Genomic DNA, 23,906 nt, shown 5'->3' with positions numbered 1-23,906 from the left:
TGTAAATTAACGTAGTGGTGTTTTCTTTATAAGCAATGTTGTTGATATCAGACGTGTCTGTTGCATCCCGTTTACGTTTCCGCTGCGGTTACGGGGTGTTACAGAAGTTGGTATCAGAGCCATTGGTTATAAAGAATTAGGATGTCTTTAAAAAATACCTAAAATATAACCAGTAGCTCAAGTATTATAGGATCTGAATATCAACTAATAATTTATAGTGACGAGATCTGGATGAACTTGGATGGACAAGTGAGTTATTATGGTCCGGAACATAATAACAGACTTGTCCGCCGCGAGGGAATTCAGGGGAAGTCACGGGGAACTTTATTAGGTAAAATCGGCAACATTTGTGTAAGTATATGATAATATTTTTATGTGACAAAGTTGTATAAGTATGTGTATATTAATTATGATTTACATTATGGAAGGAACTATATGTTTGCTAACTTGTGTACAGGTAAGGATGTCGAGATCACGAAGTCTGTCAGTGGAGGAGGACCCGAGGAGGTCAGTTCCGGGAACTCTAGAAGCTTACGCCTAGCATCCAGCACTGAGCCTAGTGAGAGTAGCCGTAGGAGTACTAGTCTGTCCTCCCCTACTAGGGTTGCCAGATCCCCCACCCCACCCGCACCACAGGCTACCCCTACCCCTCCCAGACCCGGATCCCGCCTCACGGCGCGGATCAGTGTCCCCTATGTCCCACCTACCTCTACCCCACCCAGACCTACTTTCCACAGGGGCGAGTCCTCCCGCCCCCAGCCTGAGCCTGTGCCTCCACCCGTGTGGGGTACCCCTAGGCTGGAGAGGGATGAGCGTCCCTCCTTCGAGGCTGCATGGCTCCGAGTGCTCACTGAGCAGGTGGTTGAGCACACCATCGCCTTGACGGTGGGGATCCAGAGGAGGAGGCACTTGGCGGACTGCGTACTGGACAGCCAGTATGCGATTGCTCAGCTGAGGAGGGAGGGCGCATACTCCCAGTGGATGATTGACCGGATGGAGACACGGATCCGGGGTTTGCTGGTGGTGTTGGTGGCGATGGTGGCAGTGTTGGTGTGGTTGGTATACCACCATGCTTAGTTGTGTTATGGTGGTAGTAGTCAGGGTCCGCTTTTTGATACTCTGTGTAAGCAGTTAGTGGTGATGCTAACATAGAGTGAATCTTGGGTAGTTATAGTACAACCACTAGCCCATAGGGGGCCTTTTTTGGGATGTCATTGTAGATACTTTTGGTGTATCATTCAAGCACTGACCCATAGCGGGTTATGTCGAAATGATGCCGATGTAGGACCGATGTATAAAAACTTAATCTATGTGATTGATGGTAGGAATGTAATGTGTACTGATGTTTATGTAATATGTACTGATGTTTATTATTGAATGGAATGTGTGTTGTGTATCGAGATTGGAATTTGTATTAATTATATGTATTTTTCTTAATGTTGTGTAGAATGGCACCAAAACGGTCAGCTCGAATGTCAGAAGTGGATGTGGACCGTCTGATTGCTCGACAGTTAGAGGCGGCGATACCGGATATAGTATCGCGCATCGCCGCCAGTATTAACAATACGACCAATCCAGCCCCTGCGAGCAATCAAACGACCACCAATAATGATGGGGAACAAAATGTTAATCCTCCACCGAACGGTAACCCGATTCCGAGTAATGACGCACCGCCTAGGGTGGTCGTTACAGACAGTAATGGCCCTATACCTAGTGTAGAAACGAACCGCACTGAACCGACTCCTGCAACAAAGGGATGTTCAATCAAAGATTTTATGTTGTGCAAGCCCCTAGAATTTAGCTGGTCTGAGGGACCAAATGGGTTGGTTAAGTGGATTGAGAAAATAGAGGCTGTTGTGAACATCAGCAACTGCCCTGAGGATTACGTTGTTAAGTATGCTACCTGCACGTTCACCGGACCATGCCTTGACATGGTGGAACACAATAGTGCAAACTCGCGGTTAGGCAGCGACAAACCGCATGACCTGGGCAGAGCTCAAGGCCCTTGTACTGGAACATTTCTGCCCGAAAAACGAACTGCAGAAATTAGAAAACGAATTGTGGTACCTGGAGATGCAGGGGGCAGACCACTTGGGTTATACAAACCGATTTAATGAGTTGTCGCGATTGGTGCCATGGTTGGTGACCCCAGAGTCAAAGAGGGTTGAGCGTTATATATGGGGACTAACTCCAGTAGTAAGGAGTATAGTCAACTCTGGGGGACACAAGACGTTTGAGGGTGCGGTGACGCAAGCTGGTATCGTCACATACGATTTCGTGAGGAGTGGGTCGCTGAAGGTGGCAGGAGAGTCTGCTGGGGGAAAACGAGGTACGTATGACAATAGGATCCAGGAGAAGCAGCAAAATAAATGTGCTCGGCCTGCTGCCCAGAACTACGCCATGACTAGTTCAGGCGGAAGGCAGGAATCGCAGAAAGGGACGTTCCTAAGTGTGGGAAATGCGGTTACCAGCATGGTGGCGAGTGCAAGGGGGTAGTGTGCCACCGGTGTGGCAGGATTGGGCACTACGCACCGAGTTGTAGGACAAACCTGAACAATCTGAACCGACAACCGCAACCTATCCGTGCGCAGCCATATAGGACCCAACCAGCCCGACAACAAAACCCACAAGGAAACCAAATGATGACCACCAGCCGTGATTGCTTTGAATGCGGCAGCACAGATCACTTCAAGAGATACTGTCCGAAATTGAACCAGGGAGGAAATGGGAGGCAAACCGTGGGTCAGGCATCGTCGTCCAATCCGGCGAGAGGCCGAGCATTTGTGATGGGGGCGAACGAAGCACGCCAGGACCCCAGCGTAGTGACAGGTACATTCCTCGTCTCTGATCATTACGCTTCTGTATTATTTGATACGGGCGCCGATAGAAGTTTTGTCTCCGTTAAGTTCCTATCGATAGCAAACCTTCCGATTAGTGAAACCATAGAACCTTATACCGTAGAAGTCGCTAACGGTAAAACCATGATAGTTAATCAGATAGTTCGGAATTGCCCTTTTATTCTGAACGATCAATCCTTCCTGATTGACTTATTACCGGTAGAATTAGGTAGTTTTGACGTAATAGTGGGAATGGATTGGTTAGCACGTAACAAAGTGGAAATAAACTGTGAAAAGAAAATCGTCAAGATCCGGGTATCGGATGACGTAGAGGTGTTAGTGCAGGAGAGAAGTCGGGCACAATGATACCATTTATATCCCACCTCAAGGTTTTAAAATATATACGCCAGGGATGCGTGGCGTATCTAGCGAGCTTGACGGCCACAGATTCTGAGGAAAAACGGGTGGATGATATCCCGGTGGTACGCGAATTTCCACAAGTTTTCCCAGAAGAACTTCCTGGATTACCGCCAACCCGACAGGTCGAGTTCAGAATCGATTTAATACCTCAAGCTGGCCCTGTTGCTAAAGCACCCTACCGATTTGCACCGTCCGAGATGCAAGAATTATCCAATCAGTTGCAAGAATTATTGGATAAAGGATTCATACGTCCTAGTCATTCCCCGTGGGGTGCACCTGTATTATTCGTGAAAAAGAAGGACGGGAGCCTTAGAATGTGCATTGATTACAGGGAGTTGAACAAGTTAACAATCAAAAATAGGTACCCTCTTCCCCGAATTGATGATATGTTTGACCAGCTGCAAGGTGCGAGCTATTTCTCAAAAATCGATCTTAGATCGGGATACCATCAGGTTAGAATTCAAGAAGAGGATATCCAAAAACCGCATTCCGAACTCGCTACGGCAGTTCTTAGTTATGCCTTCGGACTAACAAATGGCCGGCAGTGTTCATGGACCTCATGATCGAGTCTGTAAACCCTACCTCGACAAATTCGTCATCGTGTTTATTGACGATATTTTGATGTACTCGAAAAGTAAAGAAGAGCACGAGCAACACTTAAGAATAATTTTAGAGCTTCTGAATCAGGAGAAGTTGTATACAAAATTCTCCAAGTGTAACTTCTGGTTACAAGAAGTGCAATTCCTCGGTCACATTGTAAACCATCAAGGAATACACGTTGATCCGAGTAAGATTGAAGCAATTAAGAATTGGCAAGCGCCTAAATCGCCAAAGGAAATCCGCCAATTCTTAGGCTTAGCTGGATATTATCGTCGATTTATAAAGAACTTTTCCAGCATCGCCCAACCTTTATCTCTCCTGACTCAAAAGGATCGAAAGTATGAATGGGGAGAAGAGCAGGAGATGGCGTTTCAAACGTTAAAGCAAAAATTGTGCCAAGCGCCGATTTTAAGTCTCCCCGAAGGAGACGATGGTTTGTCGCGTATTGTGACGCATCGCGTAGAGGGTTAGGGTGCGTGTTGATGCAGAATAATAAGGTTATAGCCTATGCTTCCCGACAGTTAAAAGTACACAAGAAAAATTACAATACTCATGACTTAGAACTGAGAGCGGTTATCTTCGCACTTAAAATCTGGAGACATTATCTCTACGGTACGAAGTGCGCCATCTTCACCGATCATAAAAGTTTGCAGCACATATTCGATCAGAAAGAACTGAATATGAGGCAACGAAGATGGGTCGAGTTGCTAAGCGATTATGACTGTGACATCCGTTATCACCCCGGCAAGGCTAACGTTGTAGCCGATGCCTTGAGTAGGAAAGATCGGGTTAAGCCATTGCGAGTGCGAGCGCTGGGAATGATAGTCCAGTCGAACCTTTCGGACCTGATTCGAGTCGCTCAACGTGAGGCGTTGAAAGAGGAACAATTGGAAAAGGAGGGACTTTACGGCAATGAGAAGAATTTCGAACGGCGCGTGGACGAAATTCTCTATTTCAAAAATCGGGTTTGGATCCCGACCCTCCATGACCTTCGTGAATTAATCATGGACGAAGCGCATAGATCGAAATATTCCATACATCCGGGATCAGATAAGATGTACAAGGATGTGAGGAGTTCTACTGGTGGCCGGGTATGAAAAAGGATATAGCAACGTATGTTGGCAAGTGTACGACTTGTGCTAGAGTTAAGGCGGAGCACCAGAAACCCTCGGGGATGTTACAACAACCGGAAATTCCCGAATGGAAGTGGGAGCAAATCACGATGGATTTTGTGACACATCTCCCTAAGACGTCCCGAGGACATGATGCAATTTGGGTAATCGTGGATCGATTAACCAAATCGGCACATTTTATCCCGATTAGAAATAATTATAACACTGAGAGACTTGCGCAGATTTATATAAATGAAATTGTGTCCCGTCATGGGATACCCATCTCAATCATCTCCGATCGGGATAGCCATTTCACCTCCAATCTTTGGCAAGCTGTGCAAGAAGCGCTGGGAACGCGTATTGATCTAAGCACAGCTTACCACCCTCAGACCGATGGTCAGTCTGAGAGGACCATCCAAACCCTGGAGGATTTGCTTCGTGCATGCGTACTGGATTTTAAGGGAAATTGGGATCAACATCTCCCACTCGTTGAATTTTCCTATAATAACAGTTACCATAGCAGTATAAAGGCAGCGCCTTACGAAGCATTGTATGGTCGGAAGTGCCGATCACCACTCTGCTGGACTGAAGTGGGCGACACCCAGGTTATTAGATCAGACCTAGTCCAGGAAACGACCAGCAAAATCCTTGAAATTAGGAACAATCTGAAGGCCGCGCGGGATCGGCAGAAGAGTTATGCCGATACCCGTAGAAAACCGTTGTCGTTTGAGAAAGGTGATAAAGTGTATTTGAAGGTATCACCTTGGAAGGGTGTAGTCAGATTTGGAAAGGCGGGGAAGTTAGCCCCGAGATATATTGGACCATTCAATATTACTGCAAAAATCGGTCCCGTAGCATACCGATTAGAACTACCCGATGAACTGAGTGCAGTTCACAACGTGTTTCATGTATCGAACTTGAAAAGATGTCTGGCGGATGAGACGTCGGTGTTACCTTTAGAGGGTGTCCAAATAAGTGATAAGCTCAATTTTGTAGAGGAACCCATAGAAATAGTAGACGGGAAAATTAAGCAACTTAGACACAATAAGATTTCGTTGTTCAAAGTTAGATGGAATTCGCAACGAGGCCCAGATATAGATGGGAACGAAAGGACGAATTCCGGAAGAAATATCCCTACCTATTTCCTCAAAAGGAAGTAGTCGACGCATAAAATTTCGAGGACGAAATTTTGTTTTACGGGGGGAGAATGTAACGATTCTGGCAAAATCAGGTATACCCTAACCGGTATATACTATTTATGTGTTATTTAATAATGAATATATGAATTATAATGCGTTTATACGAGTATGTATTATTCACAGTACGGATTATACTCGATTATACAGTTAATCGTACTGGAAATACGACTAACTGATTAACGGTTATTGAAACCCGAACGAATAAAGGATTACATTATAGACGAGATATATGATATTTAGTGATGTTTACGAAGTATTAAAGCTTCGGGATAAGTGAATTAAAGCACAAAAAAAGAATTTTCGATTTAATGGTACGTCGGTACGTTAAACGAAACCTTTAATACCAAACCGAGCAAGAGACGATCGATCAAGCTGAAAAAGATGCGCAATTATTAATAATATGATGTTTTAAGTTAATAAAAGTCATGGTTCAAGTTTTTTAAAGTTTTTAAATTGGTTTTATATAAATTTCATTTTTAAGCCGAAAACGACCGTTTTAGCCTCGCTTTAAGTTAAATTAAACATTTAACCGAAAAACGAACTGAACCAGATTATCCAAAACATTATCCGGATTTCCAAAATCCGAATGTGTGGCTAGAAATGGAAAGGTGGGCCCCACCCCACCTCCCCTTGACTTCCGATCGGCTTGGGGGTATATCCCCTAGCCTTTTGTTATTTTTTTTAAAACAAGCATTCAAGATCTTACTCTCCTCTCCACATTATGAGCAAAAAATCCAGAATATTAGCAAGAAAACCGAGGTAAAAATCGAGTTATTTACGTGTTCATCTTCTTTTCTTAGAGTTTATTTGCAATAAAATGAGGTTTCAAGTGAAAAAGGGTGAAAACCCGAGATGAAAACCGATTCTTGCATGATCAAGTGATGTATACGGGTTATACAAGGGATCTTGGTCCAAGAAAGGAGTTAAACGAACCAAAAACGAATTTTTACGGTGTAAATCTTTGTTTTTAAATCATAACCGAACCAATGAAAGAAATGGCTTGATTGTAAGTGTAACTTGCTTGGTGTGGTGTTATTGTGCTTGTAGGTGTTGTATCTAGTTGTTAACAAAGGCTAGAAAGCAAGATCCTTGCGATTTGAAGCTAAAAACACAAGGTAGTTCGGTTTTTATATAGTGTATGAATTTTTGTACAGATTGTGGACGGTTTAGAGTTAGGTCATGAAATTTTACAGAAGTGTTAAGTAGATGAAAATATGAGTTCTGTGAATATTTGGTAATTTTTGGACAAAGGATGAATATTTGGTGAATTTAATGCTCGGTTTTGGCTAAAAATGGTGAAAAATACTTAAATATCATGATAAATTCTGGAAAATTCCAGATAAGCTTTTTATAACATGTAAAGTCACACACAAAATTTTAGGTCAGTTGGAGAAGTCTAAATAGGCTTTTCGGTTTAATGAGTTCTAGGGTTTTCTAGCTCGGTTTTAGTGAAAATGGCATATAAAAAGAGATTTTGGTTCTGGAAAAATTACAGGGGACTTTGTGGATGGTAGGGGTCATCCACGAAAAATTTGGGATTTTTCTAAGGTCGTTTGGTATTTACGAAATATTTAGTGTTTAAATGGTGTTTAAAAATAGATAAATAAATTTTAAATATAAAAATTAATTCTGGAAATATTTTTATAAAATTCCCCACTATCAAAAAGTGATTTGTGCAAAATTTCAAGATCCGAGACTAAACGGATAATTATTTGTGCTAAAAAGAAAATAAAAACAAACTTTTAAAGTTTAAAACGCGTAAACCGGTAAAGTTCGCCTAAACGAGCTGACTGGTGTATAAAAACCCTAAAAATGGACTATTTTCATATAACTAAGTTAAACAGGTAAAAATAAATCATCCGAAAATAATTCGGATGATTTGGGTAATTTTATCCGATTTAACAGTTTCCGGTACACTAAAGACGGAAACGGGTCCCGCGGCCAATCGGGGCGTCTAAACCGAGCTCTAATTTCACCACTTTAATTAAATTATCAGTCAACAACTATTTTCGGGTCGTGTGTGACCAACTCATTTTTGAAACGTAAAAACGGATAACCGTCCTAGGCACGCAAAACGGGGAAAACGAACTAATAGTAATTTTAACTATTGAACTCTAAACGATATCACAATCTGAGTTCGGAGAAGTGTTTCTGGGTTAACATTGCCCCCGGAACGGGTACAGTACTGGGTTAACAGTGTCCCAAGATGTACCGGTTAACACGGTTAAAGTTATATTAATAGTGAATGTATAGTAACGAACTTAGGGATCGTATTACAGATCCGGACTAGTAGCTTACGTACTGTGTTACCTGCTGCTCGCGATAAGGTGAGTTTCACGAGCCCTTTTTTCTGAATTGTTTTTAAATATCTTCTCAGGGCGGGAAGCATGTTACTATTAAAATGTTTAAGTACATACTGAACGCATGGATTTGCGTGTATTTATATATATTTTATTGTACGGGAATCGTACGGAAATGTACTAAGATGGTAATTGTCTGAGTTGCTAACATTGTAAGGCCCCGTAACACGAGTGATTAGCTAAAAGCCGGTAGAGTGTGAATAGTACTATTGGTCTGACAAACCCAACTGGTCCGGCATGGATTTGCTGATGTTTCCCAGCCAGTTGCACATGTCTATTTTGTTGTTATTTGTTTTGCTATGTAATGTTAGGCATAGCGGTTTGGGGCAGGTTCGTGGGCGGAGTATGCCACGGGGTTGTGTGTGGATAGTCAGAGGTTTCACTTGTGGGCTCAACATAATTACATCGCTAATATATGATTATTATAATGATTTGTCACTGTTTATTTACATTAGTGAAACTCACCAACTATTCGTAGTTGACCCGTTTTCTTTACATGCTTTCTAGGTACCCACAAACTGGAATAATTGCTACATGCTTGACGATGCGTGCTTTTTGTGGAAGCTTAATGATCTTTTTGTATTATATATATTAATGTATTGTTGGTAAAACTTATGTGCTAACGCCTAGACGGTAACTAAACTCGGAACAATGTAATATGATGTAAATTAATGTAGTGGTGTTTTCTTTATAAGCAATGTTGTTGATATCAGACGTGTCTGTTGCATCCCGTTTACGTTTCCGCTGCGGTTACGGGGTGTTACACCACCACCACTTGAACAATCCCCACCTCAAACCCCATCTACCCATACCCAAAGCCCACCCCAAACCTATGACCATGAACCTTACATTCTAGAAACCATCCCTATACACTTACAAAACTTCCCACCAACACCAACCCAATCACCAACAACAACCCAATTTCCTACCTATTCCCAAACCCAAGACCCACCCATAGACCAAACCTTAAACCAACCCATGACCCAAACCACATCACAACCCATCCAATAAACCATACCTATCCAATCCACACTTGACCCATTATCACAAACCCATACCACATAACCACTCATCAAACCTACATCTGAGCCTTTCTCTACTTCACCACCACACACTCCTCCCTCTAATGACTTTTTGCTACAAAGAAATTTTGATTTCATATATTAGAACATTGATTTGAAATGAGAAAATACGAAATTGAAAAAGGAGAATGATGACTTGAAAGCTCAGTTGGCCCAAGCACTGTCAAAGATTCAAACCCTGGAGCAGGAGGTTGAGAAGACCTCAGCTGCGCCAAAACAGGGGGAGAATATTCCAATTGATGAGGAAACTGGTGCTAATGATGACGAGAAGATGGTTGAGGTTGAGATTGCATTTGCTACTGATGGTTTGAAAAGTATATTGAATGCATATGATAGTGATGAAGACAGTAGTGAAAGAATGGTTCTTAATGAAGATTATGATGGTGATAGATTTAGTGATGATGAACTAAACTATAATGCGAACAATGAAGGGTTGAACACTGTGACTGAAGATGTTGAGGATGATTTGTTAAGGAAATAAAAAGAGATTGTGGATAAGATGATTCAAAATATTGATAATATAGTAACAATTGATGTTGCTACTGATGTTGTAGTAGAGGAAGAAGCTGCAACTAAGGAACCAATTCGCACTGAACCAGAAACTCAAGAAGAGGGTTCCAAGAAGGTTGTGCATGATGAAGAGATGAAGGAGCTGTCAGAGGATATTGATAACTTTCCCCCAGAAACAGAAGAGGAAAAGAAAAGAAGATTAGAAAAGGGAAAGCTATTTCTAATAAGGAGGAAGAGCATGTTATTACTGAAAAGGCAAATACTGAGAACAAGAATGAGGAGGAGGAAGAAAATGAAAATGTTGTTGCTGCCAGAAACAAGGGAGAGGGAATTCATTACCCAAACCCTAACTGCTGAAGAGCTGGCAGAGCAGGAAACTCTTATTGAGCAAGCTAACATTGCACAAGTGTTTGATGAAGAAGGTGCTGAGGAACAAGAGGTGATTGAAACACTGATAAAGATGAAAAGAGCTGAAGAGGTTGATAATTCCTTAGCTATGGTAGTAAGTATGTTTAGTCAATCCCTAAATCAACCTGACAAGGAGACTAAGAAAGCTGAACATGAAGAACCTATAAAGAAAGGGGAAACTGGAGAAACAATAGAAAAATTGAAAGAAAAGCTCCCCAAGTTGCATGAAGAGTTCACAGCAAACGTAAATAGATTTGCAAAGATGTATACAAGAAAGTGGAAGGCAAGTGTACAGGCTGATGGAGAGAAGACAGCTAAAAGGGCTAAATGGGATAACGAAACGAATGCTTTGTTGAAAGCCTAGAGGAGAAAGAAAGCCCTTTAAGGCATGTTGGAATTAAAACACTAAGTCCCAAAGATGTACCCAATCTGAAAGAAGCCATATGGAATGATCAATATGAGTATTTTGTTGAGAGCCCAGAGGAGCAGCCAAGTCTAATAAGGCCAACACCAATTCAGATAGTTAGGCTTGAGGACTTGCTCAATCCTGAAGAAGAAAATATTGATGCTATGAATGAGTCAACTGATGAGGAAGATACATTTGAAGATGACAATGATGATGATGAACAAGTTGATAAATCTGCTGAGGCTGTGAAAGTTGATATTGTGTCCCCTCATATTGAAATGACAGATGAACAAAGTGAGAATATTCAACAAAGTCTTGATGAAGCTAAAAGGAAGAATACCTTGGTCATCAAATTGATAAGATTTGGATACGGGTTTGAAAGAATGGCTCCTCTCTCAGATGAGGAGTTGCAAAAGATGATTGACAGAGAGGATTATGAGATAAAGAAAAGCATCAAAAAGAAAAATATTGATTCTTTGAAGTTTAGGGATTATCTAAGAAAACATGGGCTGAATGAGAAAGACTTAAGGAGAATGAATTTCCACGAATTGCAAATACAATATAATACAAAAAGGGAAACAATTTAAAGAGAGGAGAAGCAAAGGTTTGTGAAAGAGGAAAGGTTGAAAGAAAGAGTAGAGGAAGTGAGAAAGAAGTATGCAGGAAAATGTGGCTACTTGATTGATAAAGGTATGGAACCTAAACTGGTGGATAGTTTGTCAAAGCAAGCGGTTGAATCTCACTACTACAGAATGACAAAGAAAGAGCAATCAAAGAGAGATCAACCTGAACCACCTGCCAGGAAGCGAAGGATAATGACCCTGAGAAAGAAGAAAAAGGTTGAACATGAAAAGGAAGAGCTGAAAGGAGCAAAATCCCAAGATATTCTTGTGGAAAAAAAACATGAGCCAACTGAAAGAACAGACCCATGGGAAAATGATGAAAGGATAAAAATCTTGAAAGATTTGATGGTGAAGCAGAAAGGAACGAATGAAAATGCCTTTGATATGTTGGGTAAAGCACAAACAATTGTTTTATGAACAAAAGGCAGAATGGGAGAAAGTGTTGTTAGAAGGTGTGAATCCAAGAAACTTTATAGGAGGAAGATTTGTACCAGCAAGTCAACTTCAGGATGAAAAGATGTTAGAGATGATTGGACGATTACACAGGAATGGAGGAGAAAATCTCTTTGACATGTTGACTATGCCTGCTGAGCTGATAGTGGAGATGTATAAGAAGAAGTTTGCAGTGATGGGGGCCACAAAACCAATGAAGTCAATTCCCACAAGGCCCTCAGCTTCAAGGAAACATACTTCAACAAACAGGGGTGAGTCAAGCAGAGGTGTAACTCAAAGGGTAGAAAGACCCCAATCTGACATAGACTTGCCTATGTTACTCTACTATGACTCTGTCTCTCAAACTTTAAAAGTGATCATGCAAAGCAGACAACTAAGAGAGATAAATTTTAAAGATGACTTTGCTGAATACAAAAGAGAACAGCTGAAAATCATGGCCAATCTTGACTTGTATGACTATCATGATAAGAACAAGATGACCGGAAGACAACAAAATGATGTGTCAAAGTACTTTCATACTGAAGCTGAAAAGGGATTTCCTCTGCTGGATCAAAGAAAGAAATGGGAGCTGACAAAGCATGAAAAGAACAGACGAGCCAAGCGGTTGAGGAACATAAGGGATGCTGAATATGACTATGTTTAAAAAGTCAGAAACAAAATTCCCTTGTCAAATATGAAAACTTGTATAAGTATGAGAAGGAGAATGACTCATCCGAATCATGAAGTACAGAAGAATGGTCGAATTGCTGAGATAGACTACAAAGTAAATGAAGGCCACTACATTCTACGTAACTCAGACGGACTTATATTGGGGGTTATCAGAAGTGATTAAGACCTGACCTTTTTACATAGAGAAGACTTGAGGGATATAATGGAGATGACAATTCCTGAGAATCACCCTCATTATTTAATTCTATCCATTTTTCAGCAAAGGGCAAGAGCAGTGATAGTTGGAAGAAGACAAGCAGCCCACAATGCAAGGAAACGAAGATTTTTAGTGTAGGGTTTGCTTTGTAATGTCCACTGGACAAATTTTCAACAATGTAATCTTTTGATTTTAATATGTAATTTGATTTTTATTTGATGTGTATTTATACTAAGTGTAATTAACCTTAGAGGTGTTTTCGGACAGTTGAGGTGTTCCAATCTAGGAGGAGATTGTTGAGTCAAATATTTGACATAAAATGACTTAAGGAAGATTAAGGGAGATTGGAATCTTCTCAACACTCCTTCGAAACGGCTAAGTATGGAAACCGAGCACACTTGGACATCCGACCAGGGTTTTACTTTTTCTAGCAAGGTATTTTTCCTATCGGGCAAGGTTATCTTCTTGAAGTCTTCTTAAGTGATGATCCGAGTAGGGTTCACTTTGTCTAGCAAAGGTGTTCTTCAATTTGAGCACAGTTTGCTTACTACCAAACCCTTGACTAAACCAAGCTTTTGAAGACAAGTATTTGGAAGATCTAGCAAGGTTTGATGAATAAACAGTAGTCCGAGCATGCTTGTTGAAAGTGATCAAGAAATATTCTAAGTACTTTCTCCAGCAAGGTTCAACTCCCAGCAAGCTACAGTGCTACCAGCACAGTTCAAGCAGTGTTACCAGCACACCTGGGTTTCCTTAATAAGTTATTCTTTAACAAAGAGTTGAAGGGATTCATGAAGAACAGTTTGCTCGTAGGACCATTTCGAGCAAAGTTTGCTATGGTCAAGAAGATTGAAGTCTACTATGTGAGTATTTTCTTTGGAAAATACTCTAAGTAAAGTCTACACGGAGAACTGTTCATGAGCACACTTCAAGGTTACCAGGTCTACTCAAAGAAGACAAATGGCACAAAGTGTGCCCGAAGACCTGTTTTTACACATACAATGTTTTTGAATATGTAATATGATTATGTACTAATCATTAGGGTTTCTAGAATGAATGACAGCTGTCAGGTGGTAGCAGGCCTATAAAGGGAATATTTTAGGGCACGCCTACCAGACAAGTGAGAGACACGGATTAGCCACTTTACACTTTTCATACCTAAACGAGTGTTCGTGAGTGTGACGGTTGTCCTAAGATTAGAACGGATAAACATTCCTTACAAGAAACTCTAATCAATTTACATTTGTATGAAACCTTTCTATAAATGGAAAATCTTTTGAGTTATTGTTTGTGTTTGTTATATTTAATAGTCTTTAAGCAACAATTACGTTTGTTTCTGACTCCACCGTTAACAAACATTTTTTCTTACCCTAAATAGCACAGTCACCAACCTTCTTGTCGACACGGTTTTCTGCGTGGGTTGTGGCATTTATTGTGAGTTTGAGTGATCGTTACGGGACCGACATCAATATTTTCAAAATCTGGGTGGACGTACATTTCAACAGCCTTTACAACCACCTCATCAATATTCTCTCTTTGATAAGTGATAATTTGAGGACCCCGTATGATGCTTCTCCAAATCTTTGCATCTTTCATCTTCACATACTTCTCGAGTTTGAACTTCTACTCGGCGAACCCATCATGAGACATTAAAAGGGGGTACACGAGTAGCAATTCCCATGATGGAATCCAACTCTTGATGTAAAGCAGCATTTGATGATGTATTAGTTAATTGGTCCATTTTAAACTATAGTTCAAGTAAACAGTCCAAGGATAATCTGGCCCAATGAAACTAGGCCCAATAACATATAACCAAACAGAGAACCCAAGGCCTAACAAGACTGGGACTAAATGCTAGCAAAAGCCCGAGAATCCTGAAAGTTGACAGAGAACACGAGAACAGTGACCGAAAACTCCCAAAAGCAGCCGAGATCGATTAAAGGTGCCCTAGAACACACACAATTGACTGAAAACGATCAAAAATGCCCGACAACCCTCACAAATGGCTGAGAATGATCAAAAATGCCCGAAAATCCTCATAAATGGCCGAGAACGATCAACAATGCCCAAGAACCCTCACAAATGGCCGAGAACAATCAAAGGTTACCGAGAACACTAAAACTTTTGACTTGGTGATTTGAGTTATGTTCCTTCTCTCAGCTACACCATTTTGTTGCGGTGTGCGAGCTGAGCTGAATAATCTAAGTACTCCCTTTTCACATCTAATTCCTTTTAGCTTCAGATTGAGTTAATTCTCCATTATCTCTACAAAGCGCTTTATCAATTCTGCAGTTTCGCTCTTATTTGACAAGAAAAACATTCAAGTAAAACGTGAGTAATCATCAGTACTAACCAGACAATAAAAACTGTGAGAATGTCATCGAATGCTAGTGGAACAACATGAACTCTACCGATTGCAAAACCCCTTAGCCTCGGTTCCCATTTACGTAATTGTTTTTTCCAAACAAACTTTGCTGGAAACTCAGAGTATGTGAGACTCTTTGCAAGGTCATAGTTCTTATTACACTCAAACCAACCGGTAAACATCGAAGAAACATTAGTTTTTTTGTTTAAAATATCTTCAATATCTTTGTTAGCACCATATATTACCTGCTGTTCACCGGGTAAATGAAAAGCAAGCCTCATAACAAACGGAAGCCTATAATGCACGTCAAATGCGAATATCCTCCATGCTGCCTCGCATCCAGAGACATATCTGCAATCATAAAACGCTTTGATTTCATCTAAATTAGTATCTTCATTATCACCATTTTTATTTTGTACAATCGAAATTGTTGCTCAGTCTGGACCCTTATTAATGTATTTAAACAAATACTTTATAGATACATCTTGATTGCACCACTTAACGTTAACATGTGCTTGAAAATTTTTTATTAGAGTATAGTTGTATGGAACAACACTTTTATTATTCATCATTATATCTGACTTAACAACATATTGGCTGTTATCTCTTCTTTTGTATACCAGAAAACCTTGAGAATCAACCGCTGTCTCATCATTAAATATTTTAGGAAAATTTTTGGAGCATCTTTTGTTTACCATGCATGTGCACTTCGGGTTAGCATCACCATATGGACCATGAATCATATGATCAGATACACGTTTGTATAGGTCTGAATCAATATCTTTGTTTGGAATTTCTGTAGAAATAAATTTATCTACGTCTTTTGGATTATGAATCTTGCTACCTGAATGCAAAAATATGCAAATATGGGCGTGTGGTAGACCCCCTTTTTTGAAACTGTATCGTGTAAACAACTGCAAGAAAGATAATAAAAGAAAATATACAACACCATATAAATATTACTAACATTTTTAATATATGCAAGTAGCTCTTTTATTATAATTGTATATTCATAACATTAAATAAAATTACCGACTTGAACCCTTCCAAACAAAGACTTATCCTTCACTAACTTAATCATTGCATCAAGCTTAAGCTTATAAAGCTGACATAATATATCAGGTCTATCCTCCAACTTTAACGTCGTATCCTTAAGAAATCTTTTAACTTTTGGCCAATTGGGATTAAATGTTATGGTTATGAAAAAATCGGGATAACAAACCATCTACAAAGACACATAGTGTCTAGATAATTTTTCATCATATATCTTGCTCCGCCAGTAAATGAGGATGGTAGAATAACACGTTGACCAGCCGTTGAAACATGAGTATTTCCAACAGATTGCATACCTCGTAAACTTTGGTAAGTATCACACCTATGTTCATGATGTTTACCGCGTATAAAATGTAATCTTTGAGACTCAATCATCGTATATTTGCCAATTAAAATTTGCTGAAACAAACGCCTACCATTTAACATGGTTGAAAACTTATTTGTCCTATCTTGAATACGATAAGAAAAAAACTCACGCATTGTAACCTTCTTGCATGTTGCAGTTAATGAAGATGAAACATTCTTATGAAGTATATTAACCTGATAACTATCCTCACCAAAAGGAAGAAACAACAAGTATTGAAGAGGTGTATACTATGGATGAAGTTCACTGATACGCTTTAACGAACCAGATTTCTTCGTAACAATTATATCTCGATTATCAACAGCGTCACCAATATCACCAACGATTAAAGCAGCAACTTCAGAACTGGATGGTAGGTTATATTGTCTGGCATCATGCTGTCTTGTTCCTATAATACGCAACTTAAAATCTAGTTGTGGGTTTTCTTCAAAACAATCTCGTACCATTCGATAAGCTTGGACCAAATGATTATTTGAATCTAACATTGTCTTCAAATAATTAATAATATGCTTTTCTTGCTCATTGACCTTTGAAATATTATCACTGCCCACAAAAAAACATATTTAGCATGATTAAATATAAAAAAAATTATACTAAAAAATAATATAATAACAAAAGTTGAAGAATATCGTTAAAGTATTTACCCAAATACACATTGACGGTTTGAATCTCGTTTTTCGTGTTGTAAATGTACAGTTGAGAAAACTGTGGTTTACGACCATCTAACGGTAAAAGACTTCCCAAACAATGATTGTTTTCACCACTAAGTCGAAACGTATAAGGCGCATTGCCTCTATTTATGGAATGGTCCGTCTTTCCTCCCATAGACGTAAACGAAAACATCGAATTGAAACGTCTAATGTTTTTCAATAAATACTTGCTCATGGCGCTTTCACCACGAAATAGGTCAAGATAAGTTTCATATGGTTGTCTAACATCGGGAAGTTCGACTTTTCCATTATAACAACAAAGGGAAAAAGCACCTTCTTCATTACTACTACTTGGTCTGTTAACTTTGGTTTTCCACAACAATGCATTGCAACTTGGACACATAACGGATTGATTTCCATGATCAACATATTCTACAAAAATCAAAATATCATGATCTGTAGTTACCTAGTATCGATAAATACATAATAATTGATTGAAATTAAAATATGAAATATAAATTATACCTGATGATATTCCTTTATAAACATCTACAAAATTTTGACAACCAACAATTGTAGCATGTTCATTTAAATCAGCCATAGGTATAGGTACTATAGGAGTTCTTTTTCTTAACCTTCTACGAAAGGTCCTAGATGACTCCGGAATGTCATCAACAACACAAGACGCGTTTAATTAGACGACCTGTTAATAATTAAATAAATAAAAGTTATTATAAAGGTTGTAAAAAAAATTCGACAAATACACATATGATATTTTAAATGACAAATTGTTATTTATGTTTTTAATTAATAATTAAATTATATCAAAATCTTATTTTGTATTAAATTTTAGCATCTATAACTAAAAAAATTATGATATGTTTACTTATACAATAGTTAATATTATTTATTGATTAAAAATAATGAAGAAACTTTAAAATGTAAATAATATGAGATTCTTTAAATATAAGGCTGCTTATTATAATGAAATTATTATTCCATTTAATATTATTCCATTTACATGTAACTGTTGAATTTATTTAAAAAACTTCCAAAAAATGAAAATAATACTTATAAAGAAAACGCAAAATACTTGAAGAGGTATTTTGTAGACCACTTTTGTTCATGTCAACTGAAGCAGTTCTTTTGGTATCTAAAATTTATCGTCTTTCTTTCCTTTTGGACGCAGCAGAGATCACAAATGGTGTACATGTTTCAGGATCTTGAAATTACAAAGGTAATAATATAAATATTTAAGAGTAAGTGTTTTAAAAACGATTGTTAACAAATAAAAAGAGTATATGTAGTTGTTTGAAATATTTTTAAATACTAACCGTTGTTTACTACATTTGAAAAGTAGATATTTGAAGTTGTTGATGGAGACACATTCTCCTTATTAGATTGTAAACTCGTTACTTGTGTTGATGAGGGAATATTTCACAAAGTGTCGAAGATCCGATTAACTGTATCATTTTACATATTACACATAAACATGAGAAAGAAAAATGATATCCAAAATGTATAGTCAACAACATTTTATTAACATACCAAGGACACAAGAATTAAAGGAGGAATATGTTGTATGCGGATTAGAATTTGGAAGATTAGATAAACCGTGGATATTATTTTCGTAACCAATAACCGGTATATTAGAACCACCTTAATTAAACAAAGTCAAAATTAGTTTTCATATCAAAATTTTTTTTTAATAAAAGATAATAATGTAATAAAGTTTACATACTTGTGATTTGGTTTCCGTTGTAAGTTGCGAAGTGATTTCCGTTTAAACGATATGGTAGTGTGACAATCGATATTGCTTGATAATTCATGTAGTTTGTATTATTGGAAATGGTAGACAATGGTAAATGTTGACTTTGGGCTAAATTTAAACATATTATAAATTAATAAATTACCATTATTGCTTACTTAAAAAAATAAAAAACATATAAGTATATATAAGTGCTTAATTTTTTTTAAAAAAAAACCACTAACCATTAAAAATAATACGTATAAGGAAAACACAAAATACCTGAAGAGTTATTTTGTAGACCAGTTTTCTTACTGTCAACTGAAGCAGTTCTTTTAGTATCTAAAATTAATCGTCTTTCTTTCCTTTTGGACGCAACATGGTTCACACATGGTGTATATGTTTGAGCGTCTTGAAATTACAAAGCTAATAATATCAATATTTAAGGCTAAGTAAATTAACCTAAAAACGATTTGTAAATAATATATATAGTATATATTTTGTGTGAAATATTTCTAAATACTAACCGTTGTTTTCTATATTCGAAGAGTAGACACTCGAATTTGCGAAGTGGTTTCGGTTAAAATGATATGGTAGACTGACAATCGGTGTTGGTTGATAATCCATGTAGTTTGTATTATTGGAAATGGTAGACAATGATAATCGTTGACATTGGCCTACATTATAAACATATTATAAATTACAAAATGCACATTATTTCTTAGTTAAATAAAATATAAACCATATAAGTATTCATAAGTGGGTAGAATCAACTTAAATTTTATAACATACCACCGTTAATTAGCTTATTTTGAGAAGATGAAGACCCTTCCTTTTTTCATTTATTTTTGGATGTGGACATTTGAAAAAAAAATAGCAGACAAACCTTGGACGTGAGTTAAGCCGACGTGAACAAACCCTACGATAGAAACATGGAGTAGTACAGATTAGACACTCAGAACACCATTAGATAGCATCACTCAAAATGTAACTCAATTTCATTTAGGAATACCGGAATAAAGTGTGTATATATATATATATATATATATATAGGGATTTTGATAAACATCACAACACTTATATCTATATTACATTATAATACGTATAGGCAACCCTTCAAATTCCATATGAGACGCCGGAACATTTATTGTACCTTCACCAGCCGGCGACCCCATCCCTTTGATCGTTTATAGCTCCGGTAGTCGTCGTTCATCAATAAATATGTGCAATCAATTATCAGTTTCTTCAATTTAAGTCCCAGGGACGATTGTTTTCCAACCTTCAATTGCAATCAATTGCAATCAATTATCAATTTTCTCTACGAGCTTATATTTATTTGATCTATTTTGTATTAGTATAGACAGATGAATTCCTTTACCACTCGTTGCATCTGTCATCTGCAATAGGTTTCACCTACTTTGTTCTCGACTCGCGTATCGCATGTGCGTTTTACACCCAATCTTAATTTTTAGGTATCAATCATCTGTTTTGTTCTCACCTTTTTTTAAAAGAATTCAGCCAATCTGCTCTCTCTCTCTCTCTCTTTCGATCATTAACAATCAAGCAGTTACCAACCCTAGCTACCCATTCAATTGAATCCTGGTTTGGTTTCTTCCAATTGAGAATTTGTTTGATGAGTTGTGTTATGTACTCTGAAATTATGTTTTATTCATGCTCCTATTGCCTTATTACCTAATTCTTTTTCAGAGGCTTAGTGGATTCAAGCTTGTGAATTTGCCCTGATTTATAATCAGTTGGTTGACACCCTTGATGGCAAGTTTTTACAGGATACACTTTCATGGTAAATCGATTCGACTGATTCACTATAAGTTCTTGATTGATTGTTATATCTTTTTGAATATGTAATTGGAAAAAGTGTGAAAGTGGACATTAGGGTATTTGTTTGATGTTTTTTTTATGTTTTTTTGGTTATGTTTGCATGATAGTTTTTGCATATGTGAAATAAAACATTGCCTTGTTGTATTTCTTACACTCATTCATAGAGTTTAAATTGAATGGAAGGTGATGTGTTGGTGTATGTATGACTATTGTTATCATGATGCTCTGTTAGTAATGTATGCCAAATTGACTCATGAGTAATGTATTCCTCATGTTGTATATCCATACAATATTTTATTGGAGGTGTTGCTAAGATGTTTAATATAATTTTAACTCTATGAATGTTGTATTTGTATGTTAGATAATCTAATTTCCTTGGAGAGTGCCAATTGGTACTAGATTAGAGTAAATTTTTTGTGTTTTAAGGTTAAACTTAAGTTTTTTAGCTTTCTGTCAACAGAGAGTATGAGATCACTGGGATAACCCTTACCTAACTCTTGATCCCGAATAAGAAGCTGCGCAGGTAATTAAGCTAAATTAGAATCGTCAACGGGTTGAATCTATGTTGTTGACATTATTATTTTTCTTTGTCCTTTTGGTCATTTAGGTTCGAGTGTTTGGGCAAATGGTTTTTAAGGGTTCATCTATCGAGGGAGAAAGCCAATTCATTGGAGTCCTTTGTCTCGCACCGCTCTTGCATCGGCTGAATTAGAGGTAAACTAATCAACAGCCCTTTTGCAATTGAAGTATTAGGGTTTATGGTGCTTAATGGTCTATTTTGTTCATGTTTTTCTAAGAATTGACCGGTTAGAATGATAGAATGAAGGTGTGATATGCTGGGTCAAACAAATATCCTTAGTTTATGTTATATTTTCTTAACATAACAACTAAACAATCATATATAACTCTTAGTGACAACATAATTCCTCTCAGTGTGAAGTTGAAAGTTCGGTTTTGAAAGATGAAACTCCAGATTTGGCCAAAGATGTCAACAAGAGCCAAGGAAAATTTCGGGGTTCTTTCTCAATAAATGGTTACTATTTTCATATTCTGTCTTCTAATGAAATGGCTTTATTGTATTATTATTATTTATTATATACACAAATGATTTTGTAACTCGTGGTTAAAATTTGACATGCTGAGATAAAATACACCCAAATCATCCCATATACGTGGGTCAAAATTCCCATCTAAATTAGTTTATAAATATATTTTTTAGAACTTGTTGTTGATCAATACAATTTTTCTCATTTCATGGTGTGCAGACTCTCATAAAAATATGCTAGCCTTAAAGGTGATTAATCACTTGATAGCCCATTGTTGCAAACTTAAAAAGGTGCCCTGCACTAAAGACTTTTCTTCATCAGTAGCCAACCGACACGAGTGAACCAAGGTACAAACGGGCCAACCTTGTATTTGTTTGGTCAACCCAAAGTATTATGGAGTATCGAGTAATGAATTAAGCGTTTATTTGTAGTTGATAGTTGAGCCATAACAGTTGTAAGCATTTTTATGTTTGTTGATCAAATAAATGAACGTAAACAAATGTACATAAACAAAGGGATATAAAAGAACTTAAATGAACAGAAATAAACAAATGTTCACGTTCGTTAATGACTGAACGGGATTCGAAACCGAAAACATAAAAACCCAACGAAACCAAAATACAAAAAAAATGAAACTAAAACCTTAACGAAACCAAAATTGAAACCGAAACCGAAAACATAAAAACCAAACGAAACCAAAACCCCAAAAAACTGAAACTAAAACGTAAATGAAACCAAAAACCGAAACCGAAACCAAAAACCAAAAAACTGAAAATAAACTAAACAAAACCAAAAATCGAAATCAAAACCCAAAAAAACTGAACTAAAACCTAAACGAAACCAAAAATCGAAATCAAAACCCAAAAAAACTGAAACTAAAGCCTAAACGAAACCAAAAACCAAAAAACTGAAACTAAACTAAACGAAACCAAAATTCGAAATCAGAACCCAAAAAAACTGAAACTAAAACCTAAATGAAACCAAAATTTGAAACTGAAAACAAAAACTAAAAAACCGAAACTAAACCTAAACGAAATCAAAAATCGAAACCGAAACTAAAAACGAAAACGAAAACCAAAACCAAAAAACTGAAACTATACCAAAACGAAATCGAAAACTGAATAACTTGTAACCGCACAAAAACTAAAACAAAACTAATAAAACCAAAATCGAACCAAAACCAAAAACGAATGACCGAAATTTGAGTACCGGGTTGAAAGAAAACTAAAAAAAACCGAATCGTAACAAAAAACCGAACAAACTAAAACCGAAACGAAATCAAAAATACCGAAAGCAATCTAAACGAAACCAATAAATAAAAAAATCAAAAAATCAACCCGCACCATTCTTTTTTGGTAACAGTATAACAGGATGCTCTATTACTTTTACAATTATACAACTGATAAAATGTGATCTAAAAGTAATGTGACATATTCTTATAATGAACCCGTTAACAAATTGTGTTTGTAGCAAAATCAAATGTGCCTGTCCAGTGTTGTAGCAAAAGTAGGGTTTTGAATTTTGATTTTTTCCTTGATACTTTGGTTTATTACTCAAGACCGACCCGACCCCGATTCTTATATGAAATTCATAACCGCTGACCAACCAGGTAGGTAATTGACTATTTCTGGCGAGACGTCGATAATTATCATCAGGGTCAATATTGAGCTTGAACTAGACTCAGCTTAGTTTTTAGTAAATAATTAAAATTAGGTGGTTTGAACTTTAGAAGGGTTTATTGGACTCATTGGCTTGCCCGAAATTAAAAATTAACAATAGCAATCTAGCTCAGCCCGACTCAAGTGTGACAAAATGGGTGGGTGAGCAGTCTGGGTGAACAACTTGCTTTAAAGCAGGTCAGGTATGGTTTGGTTGATCTGCACATTTTTGGTCATTTTTAAATAATAACAACCTTTCTTGTTACAGGTGTGTCAATCCTTTCGCGGCCGACATGTCCATCCTGACAC

The 23,906-nt window shown here is 37.6% G+C and overlaps 1 protein-coding gene across 1 annotated transcript; it reads right to left on the bottom strand.

Moving 5' to 3' along the window:
• Window positions 1–14,722: 14,722 nt before the first annotated feature.
• Window positions 14,723–17,908, bottom strand: LOC143604204 (uncharacterized). The gene is made up of 7 exons (XM_077080759.1): window positions 17,833–17,908; window positions 17,310–17,739; window positions 16,960–17,200; window positions 16,273–16,465; window positions 16,085–16,154; window positions 15,229–15,591; window positions 14,723–14,822 (listed from the first exon to the last, which is right to left on the bottom strand). Exons 1-7 carry the CDS (start codon window positions 17,906–17,908, stop codon window positions 14,723–14,725), a joined length of 1,473 nt encoding a protein of 490 aa, XP_076936874.1.
• Between the last annotated feature and the right edge of the window lie 5,998 nt (window positions 17,909–23,906).

The sequence above is a fragment of the Bidens hawaiensis genome, unplaced genomic scaffold, assembly GCF_021521415.1.
Source record: "Bidens hawaiensis isolate Kalapana, Puna unplaced genomic scaffold, B.hawaiensis_p1.1 tig00064238_1, whole genome shotgun sequence".
In the NCBI taxonomy this organism is placed as follows: Eukaryota; Viridiplantae; Streptophyta; class Magnoliopsida; order Asterales; family Asteraceae; genus Bidens; species Bidens hawaiensis.
The sequence above is the reverse complement of the archived record's forward strand: the minus strand, read 5'-3'. Positions and strand labels throughout refer to the sequence as shown.

What these genes read in the sequence shown, in the direction of transcription:
- LOC143604204 (XM_077080759.1), bottom strand. Translation starts at nt 17,908, where the DNA reads ATGGCTGATTTAAATGAACATGCTACAATTGTTGGTTGTCAAAATTTT. An exon ending in TTGCATATTTTTGCATTCAG is followed by an intron (nt 15,592 to 16,084) that starts GTAGCAAGATTC and finishes TTATGATTGCAG; the next exon opens with ATATGTCTCTGGATGCGAGG. An exon ending in CTCACAGTTTTTATTGTCTG is followed by an intron (nt 14,823 to 15,228) that starts GTTAGTACTGAT and finishes TGTGTGTTCTAG; the next exon opens with GGCACCTTTAATCGATCTCG.